This window comes from Monodon monoceros, unplaced genomic scaffold (genome assembly GCF_005190385.1).
Source record: "Monodon monoceros isolate NGI ecotype Baffin Bay Population unplaced genomic scaffold, NGI_Narwhal_1 Super_Scaffold_10, whole genome shotgun sequence".
In the NCBI taxonomy this organism is placed as follows: domain Eukaryota; kingdom Metazoa; phylum Chordata; class Mammalia; order Artiodactyla; family Monodontidae; genus Monodon; species Monodon monoceros.
In genome coordinates, this window is record NW_021703766.1 from 48,386,316 (window position 1) to 48,402,989 (window position 16,674).

Here is a 16,674-nt window from a genome sequence, read left to right on the forward strand (position 1 = left end):
GGAGGGGCCGGGGGCCTGGATCCTGGGTCTGAGGGAGGAGGGGCCGGGGGCCTGGATCCTGGGTCTGAGGAGGGAGGGCCCGGGGGTCTGGATCCTGGGTCTGAGGGAGGAGGGGCCGGGGGTCTGGATCCTGGGGCTGAGGGAGGAGGGGCCGGGGGCCTGGATCCTGGGGCTGAGGGAGGAGGGGCCGGGGGCCTGGATCCTGGGGCTGAGGGAGGAGGGGCCGGGGGCCTGGATCCTGGGTCTGAGGGGGGAGGGGCCGGGGGCCTGGATCCTGGGTCTGAGGGAGGAGGGGCCGGGGGCCTGGATCCTGGGTCTGAGGAGGGAGGGCCCGGGGGTCTGGATCCTGGGTCTGAGGGAGGAGGGGCCGGGGGTCTGGATCCTGGGGCTGAGGGAGGAGGGGCCGGGGTCTGGATCCTGGGGCTGAGGGAGGAGGGGCTGGAGGCCCGGACTACCGTGCTGTGAGAGAGGAGCTCCAGCGGCCCGATACCGTGATTCCTCCAGAAAGAGGGACTCGCAGTTTGGGGTGTTAAGGAGTAAGTTTCAGGTCCGTAGAGCTTGGCTCCTGAGGGCTGTCTGACCTGTACTCCCCGTGGACCATGCTGTCCTTCTCATGTGACCCCCAAACCCCCCAGGACTTCAGGCGTCTTCCCAGCCTCAGCAGTAGCCCAGGGCCCCAAGCTGATCGTCCACTCGGTGGACCGGCTCTTCAACACCACCTTCATCTGCACCGTCACCAACGCCGTGGGCACGGGCCACGCCGAGCAGGTGGTCCTAGTTCGAGGTAAGCGGGTCTTGGGGATGGTGTGTACAACTGGGTCTGCTCCCCAAGTGTTCCTCCCTTCTGTGTTCTGGGGCTGCACTGGAGGAGGCTGCGCCGCCGACCTGGGGAGAATTCAGACCCGCCTCAATGATGGGAGGGGGACGGTGTGGCTTGCCCCCAGGTGGGATCTGGATTGGGGTGACAGGGTAGGTGCTGACAGAGGAGTTAGGAAGTTGAGACCTGCGCTGGGGTCTTCCTAGAAAGTAGAGGCCTGGGAAGGGCCTTCAGGGAGAGTTCCAGGGACATTGGCCTGGCCTCCAGCCAGTGAGACACGCCCACAGAATTGCACAGCTAACAGTCACGTGAGGGCAGCTAGACAAACACTCAGAAACAATGGACTTCTTACATTGCGGGCTGGTCAGTATGACCCAGAAACCAGTTTGAGTGTGTGTTGGGATGTTTGTGTTTCTAGAGGTGGTATTCTGGGTTTGTTTTGCTTTGCTTTGTTTTTTGGATTTTTTTGGCCTACCACTTGGCTTGCGGGATCTTAGTTCCCCGACCAGGGATCGAACCCACGGCAATGAAAGTGTGGAGTCCTAACCACTGGACTGCCAGGGAATTCCCTGGAGGTGGTATTTTGGAAATGGTGGCTGATGTGTCTGTGGGTCAATAGTTCTCTGAGTCTCCACAATGGGAACTCAAAAACACAGATAGGACCCAAGACTTAGCTGGAGAGGAAATAAATAAAGCCAAAAATAAAGCCTGGGTTCGGGCTGATGGAAGTGGGGTCGCAATCACAACTGTAGCCCAGGAGGCTTAGAGGGAGGCAGGGGGCCTCAGTGGGTGGGAGGAGGGCCCCCTCAGAAACACAACCAAAGACAAACTCATAGGCATCCGTGCGAAGACAGACACACCCACACCTGGAGACAGACGGAAGCAGGCCCCCTTACTGAGATGATCAACACACACACACACACACACACCCGGAAAGACACTCAAGTGAAAACGGATCCCTCTTGAGGAATTCGGACACTCGCCGGGGAGATATGACGTAGCTACTCAGAAACAGTGTCACAGACTACACACCCAGAGAGACTGTTGGCCCGCCTTCAGCGCATCTGACACGCTCAGGTGCACAAACACACACACCTGGAGGCAGACACCATCACGCAGACATGCTAGAAGCGAAAAGAACTGCGGACAGCAACAATTCCACGCACGGAAACATCGTCGCTCACACACAGATGCTGAGAAGGTAACTCGAAGACGTTCTCAAGTGCACACCCTCGGAAACTCCAAAAACCCCATTGTGGAGATTCTCTTTCAACAAACCGTCATCTGACAAGTATTTGCTGAGTCTTCCTCTTGGCCGGGCATTCTCCTCTATGTGGGGAATACAATGGTGACCCAGTCTCAGTCCCTGCCCTCAAAGGAACAGCTGGAGGAGGGTCAGCTCCACCCACCCAGCGAGGTGCCCGACTGGAAATACACCCCCTGAACCTCTATCCCAGATACTCACCAGAGAAACTGGTCTCCCCACCCGCACTGGGTCAGTAGGCACCTCTGTGGGGTGGAGCCTCCAGAACACAGGCGGGATCACACTTGAGGGCCATCGGAGGAAGACAGAGCCACGAAAGCATGGACATCCCCCTGAAACACCCAGAAACCCCAGGGATATCCACCACTGGAAACCCCAAAGCGAACACACTGGGTTCAGAGTTCAGCCTTGAGTGATATTCACCAAGTGAAACACACATACTCAGAGCCCCATCAGGAACCTGGGCAGTTGCCGGCTGGGGGTAATACACAGAGAATCACACCCCCAGAGACTCTCCCAGTGGTACCCACAGACTCGCAGACAGTCAGAAGCTTCATGGCAAAGACATGCACCTACGGATGGACGCCAACAAACGTGGGGACACCCTCTGAGCACCCTAGAAATCATCACGGTCAGTGAGTGTGCCAGCACAGGTGGCCTTGCCCAGAGGGGAGATTCACTCACAGCTCTTGGCAGGGTCACGTCAGAGGGTCTCAGAGACGCCTCACGTCCCCATGCGCGCACAGAACCGCATACGCTCTCACGCTCGGTTTGGGGTTCGCGCCAGCGAAAACATAAGAACACAGGCAAGGCCACAGGCTAGACATTGCTTCAGAGAATTTCTGACCCACAGACAGGTACACACTCACCCACCATCTCCAAATCATCATCCCCAGTAACACAGACACACGTTCCGACACGTGCGAAAACTGGTCTCCAGACTTCACTGAAAGAAATCTTTCCCATCTCCAGGGTACAGGTACAGGAATATACTCCCCCTAAAAAGTTTCACAAAATCCTACTTACCCTTCATACTTGAGGTAAACTTTTTCTGTTCTATTTTGTTTTACTGCTGCTTGTGAGTCACCAGTCTGATCTGACAGCCCGCTAGGTCGTGACGCCCCCTTTTTGGAAAACATCCAGAAACAGATACTTGGGTCCCAGCCCCTCTGGTGTGCAGAGGCGCAGGGAGGGGAGGGTCAGGTGTAAGTGGACCCTCCCCATCCCGCCCCCCCCCCCCGCCCCGTCTCTCCCAGTCACACCCTGCATGCAGGGGTGGGGGAAGCGGGGGGTCTGATAAGATGCCAGTTGCATCCATGTCTATCCCTGTTGTGGGGCCTGGACGCCCCCTCCGTCATCCTCACTCCTCCCCGCTTAGGGCTCCCTGGCTTCCTTCTCCGCCCAACCCCACCCCCCATCCTCCCCCAGACCCCTCCCCTCCCACAAGCTCAGGCCCTGCTGGGAGAGGAAACCGGGACTGGGGGCTTCAGGAGCCCCATTCGCCACACTGGGGACACGTGCTCCCAGCCACTCCCGCTCCCGGTGGGGGCGGGGGGGGGGGGAATTACCAGGAGGCCCCTCGCCCTTCTGGATCACCTTTCTCTCAAGTGCAAAGAGCTTTGGAATCAGACAGCCTCACACTCAAATCTAGGCTGCCTCTTCCTGGCTGGATCAGCCCCAAGATTCCATGACGCTGACCTCAGAGTTTCTGGGAGGGGGTCTCAAACTCAGATGCCTACAGGGTCCTGGCGAGTGACCGGGGTGGTCAGGTGTGGAACTCTGTCCCCTTCGGAGTCACCAGCCTGACTCAGCCACAGCCCATCTCACCAGGTGGAGGAGATGAAAGTTTAGTGTTGCCAGACCTGATTTTTTTTTTTTTTTTTAATTTTTTGGCCACGTCTTATGGCATGCAGGATCTTAGTTCCCCCACCAGGGATTGAAGTCATGCCCGCTGCAGTGGAAGCACAGTCTCTTAACCACTGGACCGCCAGGGGAGTCCCTGGGATCTGATTTTCTTTTTCCCCCTAAAAGAAATCTGGAATTTGCAGTGAAATGGCCTAGTGCTTTAAATGTTAGCTGGCAAGTTTAATTTTGGTTTTTGATTGGTTGGTTGGTTGGTTTTCTATTTTGTTAGCAAGTTTAATTTGGGGAAAACGCTGTGCAGGTGTAAAGAGATCCAGCTGGGGGCCACCCACTGGCAACCCCTCCGCATACAAAGTGCCCAGCCTGTAGCGAAGAGGGAACGGGCTCTCCCTTCCAACTCCACCTTCTTCTGCCCAAGTTGAGTCACCTCCCTAGTTCCCGTCCCTGCCCTGCTGTGTCCTGGGTCCCCCCCTCCCCACTCCCAGATGTATCCTCTTGACCTCGTGTCTCCCTTTCTCTCTCACCCCTTCTTCTCTCTCCTCAGACACCCCCCGGGCCTCGCCCCGAGATGTGGGTCCAGTGGTGTGGGGGGCTGGTGGGGGCGTACTGCTGCTGTTGCTGCTTCTGGCTGGGGGGCCCTTGGCTTTCATTCTGCTGAGGGTGAAGAGAAGGCGGAAGAGCCCAGGAGGAGGACCCGGCGGCAGAGGAGGGTCCTACGATCCGAAAACTCAGGTGTTTGGGAATGGGGGTCCCGTCTTCTGGACTCCAAGTGCCCCTGGTCCCCTGAGGCCAGAGGGCAAGGACAAGGAGGACGAAGAGGACGAAGAGGCAGAGAAAGGCCTCATGTTGCCTCCGCCCCCGGCACTCGAGGACGACATGGAGTCCCAGCTGGACGGCTCCCTCATCTCCCGGCGGGCAGTTTATGTGTGACCCCAAGACAGGCAGACAGCCAAGGGTCCCATACTGGTTGAACTTGTTTGTCCGGAAGACACTGGAGTTCAAAGCTACCTCCCGCTTCCTTTCCTGGGATGTGGAGGGAGGTGGAATGTCACACACTGGACTTCTGTCTCCAGGGCTGCATGGGGCAGGGGAGCCCCCCACCCCGGGGAGCTCGGGAATGGGGAACCACAGAGCACCCTCCCCCCCAGAGACTCGATTTGGGCTCCAGCCTGCTCTGGCCCCATGACACTCAGGAGTTAATAAACACCTTGGAGGAAAACATTGGGGGTGTCTTGTAATACATCGGACCCCCTCCTTGGGGAGTGGGACAGGGACTGCTAGGTCCCAGGGGGTGGGCCCTGGAGACTGGGAGCCTGGTGGAGGCTAGACTTGGTGAGGCTGGGGTTGGGGGCCGGCGGGGGTGGGCTCTGGTCACTTGGGTCCTTGAAGGACACATTGGATGCCCGAGACACCTAAAGCCAGTGGGACTGGGAACTGGGCTTAGAGGCTGGTGCTTGGACTCGAGAGTTCCAGGACAGAGGCTGCCTCCCTGGGTGGAGTGGCCAGACTGGCGGGAGAACTGAGCTCCCCGGGAGAGCGGGGCTGGGATCCTGGACTTGTGGGCCCTTGAAGGTGGGGAGGTGCTGTGATCTGATCCTCTGAGGGCAGCTCAGACCCGACCTCCCGGAGCTTGCTGAGGATACTGGGAGGGAGGACCGCCCCTTCATTCTCGGGGGCCCTGAGGGGATGGGGCAGGGGGGGTTGCTGAGGAACCAGGAAAGTCCCGCCTCTGGAAGAACACGGCAGTGGCCTTTCCTACCTCCTTTGTGTTCCCTTGTCCCCAGGCTGTGCCCAAGGGGATTTTCGGTGATTCAGAGGGAGGGGCTGCAGCTCTGCATCCTTCTCACTCCCCGCCACCATTAGAAAATCTCCCAAACCCGGGCAGGGAACTGCGGTGGAGGCATGGAGGGGGGAAGGTTACCTCTGCTCTCCTGAGCCCCATGGCCACCTTGGTAAAACACCAGTGGCCTTCATCTCTGCTCCTGAGGCTGTCATGGGATTCAGTAAGGCTGCGCCCGAATGCCCAGCGTGGGGCTGAGCACCCAGGAGGGGCTTGGTGAGCCCGTTTCTTCCACCTGCATTGCCTTCCACTCACGGTGCGGGGACACTGCGGTGTCTCGGGCAGAGCTTGCCCTGCCCTCCCGGATATGCAGCCAACAACAGGAATAGCAGCAATTTTAGGGTGAGCGTGTGTAGACTGAGCAGCAGTTACTCTGATATTCCCCCACGCTCTGAAGCCCTCCAGAGGATGCCAGGCTGTGTAACAGGAAGTTGTGGAAATCGGAGAGTCCAGGGATCCAGGCAGCGTTCCTACCGGCAGCTTTCTCTCTGCATCTCTGAAGTGGGGTTGATGGAAGGGGGAAGCCTGTGGATGGGGCTTTGGCACACATGTTATTTCCCCTAGTTGTTTATTGTCTGTACCACCCTGTCCAGGGCCCCCCCCCCACCTCCTCCCACAATGGGAGGGTAGTGCCAGGAGGGCAGGGGCGGGAATTTGGCTGATCTGGCAGACAGTAGGTCCCTAAGTGTCCCTGCTGGGCCCCGCCTTACATGTCTAGAAAAACACCAGCTGTGTGCCAGACCCCACCCCTTGGAGCGTGCAGTGTGGAAATTGGCAAGTAAACAGGTAATTGCTCCGAAAACGATTCAGGAAGTGGGAAGTGTTACAAAGGAGAGGCCCAGGGGGTCACGGGCTTCTCTCCACCCCTTTTCCTGTTAGGTTAGAGGAGCTATGATCCTCTGCCTAGGATGACTCCATTCTATGTAATGAAGGAGGGGGTCTGATCCCAAATCCAGAGTCACGCTCCGACCCCCAATTTTTTTGCCTTTTCTCTCCATTCCCCATCACCTCTCTTCCCTTAGCTCCACACTCTCGCATCATCATTCTGCTCTGGCCACATGGCCTCCTTGCTGTCTTTAAAAACAACTTGAAAAACTGCGCCTGGTGGCGCAGTGGTTGAGAGTCCGCCTGCCGATGCAGGGGACACGGGTTCGTGCCCCGGTCCGGGAAGATCCCACATGCCGCGGAGTGGCTGGTCCCGTGAGCCATGGCCGCTGAGCCTGCGCGTCCGGAGCCTGTGCTCCGCAACGGGAGAGGCCCCGACAGTGAGAGGCCCGCGTACCGCAAAAAAAAAACCAAACAAACAAACAAACAAAAAAACTTGAGGCTTCCTCCCCAGGACCTTTGCGCTGGCTGTTCGCTCTGCCTGGAATGCTCTCATATTCTCATGGTTCACCCCCTACAGCTCCTTCAGATCTTTGCTCAAATGTCACCTCACAGTAAGGCTCTCTCTGACTGCCCTTGAGGGCCCCTGCTCTGTCACTTATCACCTACCCTACTATACACTATTATCCTCTATCACTTACTATCACCTGGCATATTAGCTATTGTGTATATTTCTCTACTGGTGTCCTCCCTGCCCAACAAAACATTAGTCCAATGTGACTAGGACTTTTGTATGTTTTGTTCACTCTATCACACAACAAATGATCATTAAGGATTAAGTGAATAAAAAGAATGTCCTCTGCCCTTGGGAAAAGAGGTAGACAGGTGGGTGGTGACTTGGGAGGTGGGGCTGGGAATAAGGCACTGTGGCTTCCTCCTGGAGACTCCCTCACACTGTCCCTCTTCTTGCAGAGACACCCAACACAGCAGGCGCAGGGGCCACAGGTGGCATCATTGGGGGCATCATCGCTGCCATCATTGCGACTGCTGTGGCCGCCACAGGCGTCCTCATCTGCCGACAGCAGCGGAAGGAGCAGAGGCTGCAGGGGGCAGAGGAGGTGGAGGAGTGAGTGATGGGCCCTAAGAAGTGGATGAGGGAGGGGTCCCAGAACTGGGCGCACGGAGTTGGGGAGGAGGCTGGGAGAAAGTCATCAGCAATGGCTGAGTGACCCAAAATAACCATGACTTAAATGGGGTGGAGAGGAGAGTTTATTTCTGTCTCCTAGAAATCATGTCTATGACAGTTCTGCTCTGTGACGTCATCAGAGCCCAGGCTCCTGCTATCTTTTTGCTCCACCTTCCCTAGTGCGTGACCTTCATTCACATTCCAAGATAGCTCCCCTCTCTTTTGTTGTTGTCTATGTACATGACAACCAGACATGGCCATCCTGGCCTCAATGACCCCATTCCTTTCAGTGGGAAAGGGAAAGGGAAATAGAAGGCAGTCGGCAGCCCTGTAAGGGAACCCATCACTTCCTCTAATTTCCCATTTCCCAGTGGCCTAGTCACATGGCTGCCTCAGCTGCAAAGGAAGCTGGGAAACGTAGTCTTTATTCTGGTGGCCACGTACCCAGCCAAAATCTCTATTACTATGAGAAAAGAGGAGCCTAGATATTGGGGGAAACTAGCCCCACTTCTCTGTGTAGAACACTTATGTGACAGGCTTGATGAGATGTATGTTATGTATGTGATCTCAATGAAGCCTCATATCCATCCATTCATTCATTCGTTCAATAGGTATTCAGAAAGTACCCACTTGGGGCAAGACCCTGAAAGCTAGGAACACAATGATGAGACAAACACTTAAAAGATGTCCAACAAAATAAAATAAATTTAAAAAATAAATAAAAGACGTCCGCACACATAAACATATCATATCATGGAAACCTAATTTTCAGATGGAGCTAAGGGTACCCATTTTCTCAAAGAGGAAACAGTTCAGAGAGCTGAAATCACTTGCTGAAATTCATCCAGCAAGACAGTATTTTGGGGGCAAAATGGTTCTGAAATAATATGACCCAGTGTGTGTGAGGGGGGACGCTTGTTAAAAATGCACCTTCCTGGGCTTACACCAAACCTATTGAATCAGTACTTTTACAAGAAGGGCTTGGCATCTGTATTTATAACAAACTCCCTACGATGCACAGGAAAGTTTGTGAACCGCTGTCTTAATCATCTAGTCAATGCAAACCAACAACTTGCTGTTGATCTCTTTTTCTAAGCCCATGAGACCCAGTGGTGTCTGAGATGGCCCTGGCCCTGGCCTCTCAGGGTTCACAGTCTCAAGGAGACAGACCTGTTCCCAGACAGTGACAGTCCATCATGGCCAGGGATGGGCTAGGGAAGCTGAGGGAGCTGGGAGAGGCTAGAAGGGGCACCTGACTCAGCCTGAAAGATGAGGGAGGGCTTCCTGGAGGCAGGGACATCTGAGATGGGGATTGAAGGCATAGTAAGCCTCCATCATTATTATATATATAGGATGCTCTGGTCTGAGGGTGTGTAGAATGAGGGAATTTAACATAGTTTGGGGGGCAGGAAAGCATTTCATTCATTTTTTTCATTCCCTCTTCTAACAAATATTTCCTGATATTCCTCATAGTGTGTTCTGGGAACACCATGTTGACAACACAGATCTCATTTTTTTCCCCTCACATTGCTCACAGTGGGGTACAGTCATTGAATGAGATCAGAAATAATATTTCAAATACAAACTCAGTAAGTGCCCTGTGAGGGACGTATAGGTAGATATGATCATATAACAGGAGTTCCAGATCCTCCTGGAGAGTCAGGAGGGCTTCCTGGAAGAAGAGAAATTCATGGGATGAGTAGGAGTAAGCTGGGTAAGGGGAGGTGGGTGATGGGAAGAGAGATCAGACAGAGGAAAGAACTGTGCAGTGGCCCTGGAGTAGAGGGCTTCTCAGGGCTTAGCCTTCACCTGACCTACCTCCTACCCCACAGCCTAGAGGGGCCTCCCTCATACAAGCCGCCGACTCCAAAGGCAAAGCTGGAGGAGCCGGAGATGGTGAGCACTTCCCCTGGAGCCCAGGCTGCCCCCACATCCCCACACCACTTTTGCCACTGAGGCCGGGGCTGGGAGCGGGGACTGGTGGGGAGAGGCTGTCTGGGAGGGGGGGTGGTCCTGACCTGTCCCTCTCTCTCGCATCACAGCCCTCCCAGCTCTTCACCCTGGGGGCCTCGGAGCACAACCCACTCAAGACCCCCTACTTTGATGCTAGTGTCTCATGTGCTGAGCAGGTAGGAGCTCGGGAGAGGACAAGGGTGGGTTTGGGATCTGAGTTTAAGGGCCTCCTTACATAAGAGGTCAAGGACTAACGGTTACAACTCAAGTTCAGAGCTGTATCTCTGGTCTGACCTTAGAGCTCTGAGATACATTTAGGATTCAGTGGGGGAGGTCTTGGTTGTAAAAGTCCAAGGACATGGGGTGAGAGTTTAAAGTCATCCATCGAAGAAGACTGGTTGAGTATCTCCATTTGCCAGACACTGTACCTGGAGCTGGGACAAGACAGACAGTCACTCCCCTCAGTGGCCTCCTGGAGATCAGAGGTTGGATGTTGAGTTTGAGACAAGTCAGTTTTCAAGGGGCTATTTAGAGCTTAAGTTTAGGTCAAGATTGAAGTCAAAGACTCATGGGGAAAGACTTGGGGTCAGTGATCAAAAGAAAAGGAGAGGCTCAAGATTAACAGGGTAGAGTCCATGCTCTGGGCTTTGAGTTAGGGACCAGCTGTATGATTGTCCCAGTTCAATATCAACCCAGGTGACAAGGGGTGACATAGGGTGAGGTCAGGTCTGGTTGGCATGGGGAGATGGTGGTCAGGATTTGAGGGTCAAGGAGCAGAGTGGGATTCTGTGTCATGTTCAAGAGGTGACCTTGGGTTCATTCCCTCCCGATCCCCAGGAAATGCCTCGATACCATGAGCTTCCCACCTTGGAAGAACGGTCAGGCTCCCTGCTCCTGGGGGCCACGAACCTGGGGTCCCCCATGCTGGTGCCTCCAGGGCTGCCTGCTCTGGAGAGGGTTTCCCTGGATCTAGAGGACGAGGAGGAGGAGGAAGACTATCTGGACAAGATCAACCCCATCTACGATTCCCTGTCCTACTCCAGCCCCTCTGAGTCCTACCAGGGCAAAGGCTTTGTCATGTCCCGGGCCATGTATGTGTAAGCCGCCATGGTCCTGGCCTCTCATCTCTCATTTTTTGATCCCTCAACTTTCTGCCAGGGATCTAGGGCCCCCTGATCTCTCGCTTGGCCACCGTCAGTTAACACACATGCATCTCATCTGTGACTTCTATCTTGGTGGCTCCACTGTGACCTCTAATCCATGATCTCTGACTCAGAGAAATGGGCCATGACAATGGAAAACTGATAACCTTATCTTAGGAGGGGCTGGAGAAGGTAGGTTTCTTCACAACCTCTTACCCAAGGGGTCCTCAGACTGTGACCTTAGATTATACCTCTCATGTCCCACCATCTCCAGACTCCCCCCAAATCCCAAAGAAGACCCCAGACCTCTGATTGGACCTCAGGCAGTCACTCCTAACAGCTCTGCTTGGGTGGGTGTTGGGGGCATCCTGTTGCTCAGACCTGAGCCCTCCAGGTGGCAGAGCCCCACTCGCCCAGTCCCCACCCTGTCCCCAGTGGTGGGAGGGAGGGGATTTCCCCAGCCCAAAGCAGAACTTCCCCATCTCCTCCCTCCTGCAGGCAGGAGTCTCAGGGTACAGACCCTTCCCTGAGCTCCCACTACCCCAATTCCTGTGTACAGAGAATTATGCCCCAGCTCAGGGCTACATGGGGTGAGCTTCATGCAGAGTGGGCCTTGCTGACCCCAGCCTTCGGAGAATTTGCTGTTACTTTGAAGACTACTGAGTTCTCTTACTCCTGCCCAGTGGGGTTGGACCCACCTGCCTGGGTGGGGGGTGGGGAATGGATCACCTGGATCAGGGGTAGGGGATGTGATATTGTTTTGTAATACAGCATTTCCTACAAAATGAGTTTGTACTTTGACCAGGTCTCAACTCGTGTTTACTGTGGGCTGTGAAGGGGATGGGGGTGGAACATAATGGGTAATGAATAGGGGGGTCCAGGGCTTGAGGGAATCAGTAGACTAGAAGTCAAGATGGGTTACAGACATTAAGAAAAGGGCCAAAGATGTGAAAAAGATAATTGAGGGGATAATGAGCAAAAATGCATAGCCAAAAACATAGTGATGGGTAATGGAAGGAGTGGGGAGGAGTCCAGGGCATTGTGATTAACGAAAAGGAATCTGCAACAGCAGTCTAATGGGTAATGGACCGAGATAAACGAAACAAAGTAGAAATAGCAGTAATTAAGTACGAGGGGCTCGGGCGTAATGAATAAATGGCAATAAGAATAGGCCAAAGGCAAATTATGAATAATGTTGTAATAGGAGCTCAGGGTGTGATGGGTAATAGGTCTGAAAGAATGAGCCAGGGGCAGAGGGATTAATAATGGAGAAATAGGGGCCGCAGGCATGATGGGCAATGGACCCAAAACCTTATGGTCAATTAAGAATTAGCTAAAAGAATTAGGGAAATGAACGGGCATAAATGGGCTAAAGGTAGTACAGGCAACCAAGCTGAAATGAATGGAGCAGAAGGCATGCTGGGTAATGGGACAGGAATGAATGGGCCAAAGATGGAAGACGCAGTGACCGGGGCAAGGATTGAGGGGAGAGATCCAGAAGGCATGATGGGTAACGAAAGGGGTGGGTCTACGGCAACTGTCCCGTTAAATAGGTAAGGGGCATTGTGGGTAACAAGAAGCAGGACCGCGTTCACATAACGGGTTAGAAATCTCCCGTGGCACTGTGGGAAGGGCTAGCACTTCCGGCTTTCGGTGTGCGACTCCGGACAAGGGGGCCGCCCCTCTGCCGCGGTGCCTGGTGGGACGCGAGACCTGACCTTGCTGCCTAGCAGCCTCTGCCGCGCAACCCACCTTTATCCGTGTCCCTTGACCCTGGCACATTAGCCAATGAACACAAAACGTTGATTACGTCTCCAGAGTCCGACCCCTGTACCTGCTGGAGCCAATCAGGATGCTTCAAGGGCAAAGGCCGACCAATTATCATGGCAACTTCGCTGAGGGGCGGAGTCGAAAGAGGGGCGCCTTCTGGAATGGGGCTGAGGCGATACGCCAATGGGCGTTGCAAAGTGTGCAGCACAGACCAATGGCGAGCGAGCACCGGAACCCGCGGCATCTAGAGCCAATCGGTGTGGGCTCTCCAAGCCAATGGGAAGGGGGGGAGGTGTGCTTTGACCTGTCTGCGAGTGGGAACCAACAGAAAAGGACGTTCCAAAGAGGTGGGTGGGACTTTCATCCATGACTCCAATAGTAAGGCCAGACACTGAAGCTGGTGGGCGGACACCAGGGCCCGGTAAACCAATGGGCTAGGCGGGGCGGGGCGACGGTGGTGGCGGCGGCGGCGGCGGCGGCGGCAGCGGGTTCGGTTGCGCGTGGCGCACGGGGTGGGAGCGGAGCACACCGGGGGGAGGTGCTGCCGCGCGTGAAAACGGGGCTCCGAGCAGAGGGGTGTTCGCCGGCGCTGGGCCTGGAGCCTGCGGGCCTTGACCTCTGCCCTCTGACCTTTCCCTTTGCAGGCGACCATGGGGAACGTGTTGGCTGCTAGCTCGCCGCCCGCAGGGCCGCCGCCGCCGCCTGCGCCTCCCCTCGTGGGACTGCCACCGCCTCCGCCCTCTCCTCCGGGCTTCACGCTGCCGCCGATCGGGGGCGGCCTGGGTGCTGGAGCTGGCGCAGGTCGAGGTTCCGAACGGACGCCGGGGACTGCGGCCGCCAGCGCTGGAGGGACCGGGGATGATAGGGCCTGCGGCTGCCTGCCCAACCCGGGCACGTTCGAGGAGTGCCACCGGAAGTGCAAGGGTGAGGGGCTAGGGGCCCGGCGGGCTTGTGATGGCCCGGATATCGGGGGAAGGAGGAGCACACTGAGGACCTTGGGAATTGGCACGGACCGTTGGAATCATTTAACAGAGCGTTAGGAGTTGACGTTGGGATCGAATGGTGGCACATTGAGCTTGGGGCTTAGAACGATGCGATCAAATGGTGGAACCTCAGGATAGAATGCCAGAGCAGTAGAGAAAGCCTTAGGGACCTCAGGAGCCCCAGGAATCAGCCAAGCCAGCCTCTTGTGATTGGGAGGGAAACTGTGGCCCAAGGTCACAGTGTCAGCAAAGGGCCAGTGGAGGTGGGACCCAAAGCTTCTGGATCCTGGCTTGGAGTAATTGTGATAGCAAAAGTGGTGGCAGCAGCTTACTGAGCACCGTCCTGGCATTCAGTATGTGTTAACTCATTAAATCCTTGCAATATTTCTACGTGGTGAGCATCTTCAACTTACAGATGGTAAGTTTGACATAGATAAGGTAACTTGCCTAAGGTCACGCAGGTAGTACCTGGAATTTGGATGCAGGCAAAGGCCTTGGTCCTGGGCCCATCCACTAGGCTATTTACTGGTTGGGATCCCTGCAGAAGGGAAAGCGGGGACGGTACGGAAGGAAGGGATGAGAAATGTGTGTGTGTGTGTGTGTTGGAGTGTGACAGCACTTCTCTCTCCTTTAGAGCTGTTTCCTATTCAGATGGAAGGTGTCAAGCTCACAGTCAACAAAGGGTTGAGTAATCATTTCCAGGTGAGCCTTCCTGGTCCCATTATTCTCCAGGTCATCCTGGCCATCCCCCTGCATCTGCACGTACAACCCTTTTACTCCTCCCTAAAGGTCTGGGCTCCTTGGTACTTGGAAAGACTCAGAGACTCAGTGCCGGGCTGATCACACAATGGCGGCCAGTGGTAGGGTTTAGGGACCCAGAATCCAGAGATACACCATCCCCCCTCAGCCAGCATCCAGGCAGGAATGAAGTACCAGGTGTGTAGCCCCAGCCCCAGCCCCAGCACATCCCTTCTCTGAGTCTCTAATCCAGTCAGGCCACACCTCCCAGTCTTCATCCCCTGTCCAGCCTAGAGATGCCCTGATGGGGAAGCCAGATTGGCAAGTATCTCCCATCCCAGGCAGGAGAGGAGCTGTCCTGGGAGTGGGCTCGGCTGGGTTCCTTAAGGGGTGGCCCACAGACTCGTCACCACAGCCCTCCCTCTTCTCTCAGGTGAACCACACAGTAGCCCTCAGCACAATCGGGGAGTCCAACTACCACTTCGGGGTCACGTACGTGGGGACAAAGCAGCTGAGTCCAACAGAGGTGAGGTTCCTTTTGCCATTCATTGTCTGTATCTTCTAACAATGTAGCCAGTCAGGCGAAGAAGGCCTTGTCAGTAGGAGGCCAGGACTGCTGAGAGTGTTGGGAGGTGGAGACTGTCTCTCCAAGGTGCATCGGAACCTGGGTCATCCCTTCATCCTGACGCCCACGTCTCTGCCCAGCCCTGTGCTGGTTGAGTCTGGGGACACCAAGGTCACCAGACAGTGATGACCCAGAGTGGGCAGGGCTGAGCTGTAGATCTTGCAGGGCTTTGAAGGCCAAGCTAGGCATTTGAACTTTCGCTAGGGGGCGCAGGAGAGCCACAGAAAGATTTAAGTGAGGGAAAGACGTGATCGGATGAATGAATGCTTTGGAGATAGATAGCATTTCTCAGGCTGTCTGCCAAGGCTAGGTTAGCGGAGTAAAGGCAAAACTGGAGACCCGGAAGGAGGCTTGGGCAGGACACATAGTTGCGGGACTAAATTAGGTCTTTGATTATATTAATGATTTCCATGCAATAAATTCATTTATTCAACAAACCTTCATTGTAACCCCCATTCTGTGCCCAGCCCTGTGCTGGGTGGTGCTGGGGACATAGCAGTGACTGAAACAGCCATGGGGCTCACAGCCTACTGGAGAAAGGGAACAGCCTGTCCCCAGAGAGTAACAGTCCAGGGAGAGTAGGACTGAAATGGGGGAACCCAAAGGTTGTGTGAGCCCAGAGGGGAGCCTAACTCAGCCAAGGTGGTCTTGGAGGGCTTCCTGGAGGAGAGAACCTCATTCTGAGGCTTTCTAATCCTAGGCTTCTCACCGAGGCCCATCACGTATATACTTCTATGATGCTAGACCTCTAATCTCTAACCCTGCCCTCTGCCCCACAGGCCTTCCCCGTGCTGGTGGGTGACATGGACAATAGTGGCAGCCTCAATGCTCAGATCATTCACCAGCTGGGCCCCGGCCTCAGGTCCAAGATGGCCATCCAGGTGAGTGGGAGTCGAGTCGGCTGCTCCCCCAGCCACCCTGAGCACCAGGCTGCCCTTGGCGTTGAATCCGAGAACCCAACGCACAGTGAGGCCAAACAGACCAAAGCATCAGAGTTTGGTGCAGAGAAAGGTTTATCGTAAGGACCAAGCAAGGGATACAGGTGGCTTGTGCTCTGAAGACCCAAACTCCCCCATAGTTTACACGGAAGAGTTTTTAAAGACAAATTCGGGGGGAGGGCCGCAGGACGTGTGACTTTGTTCTGGTTGGTTGATGGTGAGGTAACAGGGTGGAATGCCAGGAATCTTTTGCTCGGCTTGAAGTTACCATCCTCCACCTGGGTGGGGGGCCTTTTATATCCTTGAGAAAGAGCTAGGATTCCGCCTTATCATGGCACTATTGTTTGACTATTATTTGATTGCTTTTCCTTTGTTTCTGCTTTCCCTCCCTTCCCTGATTAGAAAAGGTTTGGATTTGCCCTAGGGGAAGGTCTAGGAGACTGAAGCCTTTTCTCTACAAACAAGAAAAGGGGGTTGAGTATGGGGACTAAAAGGCTTTTTGTACCTGGGAGGGCCCCATGGGGTCCTCCTCGCTTTCACCCTCACACTTGCCCCTCCCCTCCACAGACCCAGCAGTCAAAGTTTGTGAACTGGCAGGTGGACGGGGAGTACCGGGGTTCCGACTTCACGGCGGCTGTCACCCTGGGGAACCCAGACGTCCTGGTGGGTTCAGGTAAGAGGCACGGGGCTTGGCGGGGGGGGGGGGGGGGGGGGGGGGGGGGGGGGGGGG

The 16,674-nt window shown here is 55.3% G+C and overlaps 2 protein-coding genes across 4 annotated transcripts in view; both read left to right on the forward strand.

The window, feature by feature from the left end:
• The window catches only part of NECTIN2 (nectin cell adhesion molecule 2), a 28,755-nt gene extending 17,064 nt beyond the window's left edge, over positions 1 to 11,691 (forward strand). Inside the window, exons 5-9 of one of the 2 annotated variants that reach the window (XM_029210142.1) lie at positions 636 to 784; positions 7,582 to 7,735; positions 9,628 to 9,691; positions 9,838 to 9,924; positions 10,586 to 11,691. In XM_029210142.1, the coding sequence (XP_029065975.1) occupies positions 636 to 784; positions 7,582 to 7,735; positions 9,628 to 9,691; positions 9,838 to 9,924; positions 10,586 to 10,849 (718 nt within the window). In that variant the 3' untranslated portion in view covers positions 10,850 to 11,691. Of the gene's footprint in view, positions 1 to 635; positions 785 to 4,488; positions 5,158 to 7,581; positions 7,736 to 9,627; positions 9,692 to 9,837; positions 9,925 to 10,585 lie in introns of those variants that run through there. The other variant, XM_029210152.1, reaches the window with a different exon arrangement.
• A 1,460-nt stretch (positions 11,692 to 13,151) lies between these two features.
• TOMM40 (translocase of outer mitochondrial membrane 40) overlaps positions 13,152 to 16,674 on the forward strand; it is an 11,526-nt gene continuing 8,003 nt past the window's right edge. Inside the window, exons 1-5 of one of the 2 annotated variants that reach the window (XM_029211084.1) lie at positions 13,152 to 13,584; positions 14,278 to 14,345; positions 14,815 to 14,907; positions 15,786 to 15,887; positions 16,512 to 16,617. In XM_029211084.1, the coding sequence (XP_029066917.1) occupies positions 13,311 to 13,584; positions 14,278 to 14,345; positions 14,815 to 14,907; positions 15,786 to 15,887; positions 16,512 to 16,617 (643 nt within the window). In that variant the 5' untranslated portion in view covers positions 13,152 to 13,310. The other variant, XM_029211092.1, reaches the window with a different exon arrangement.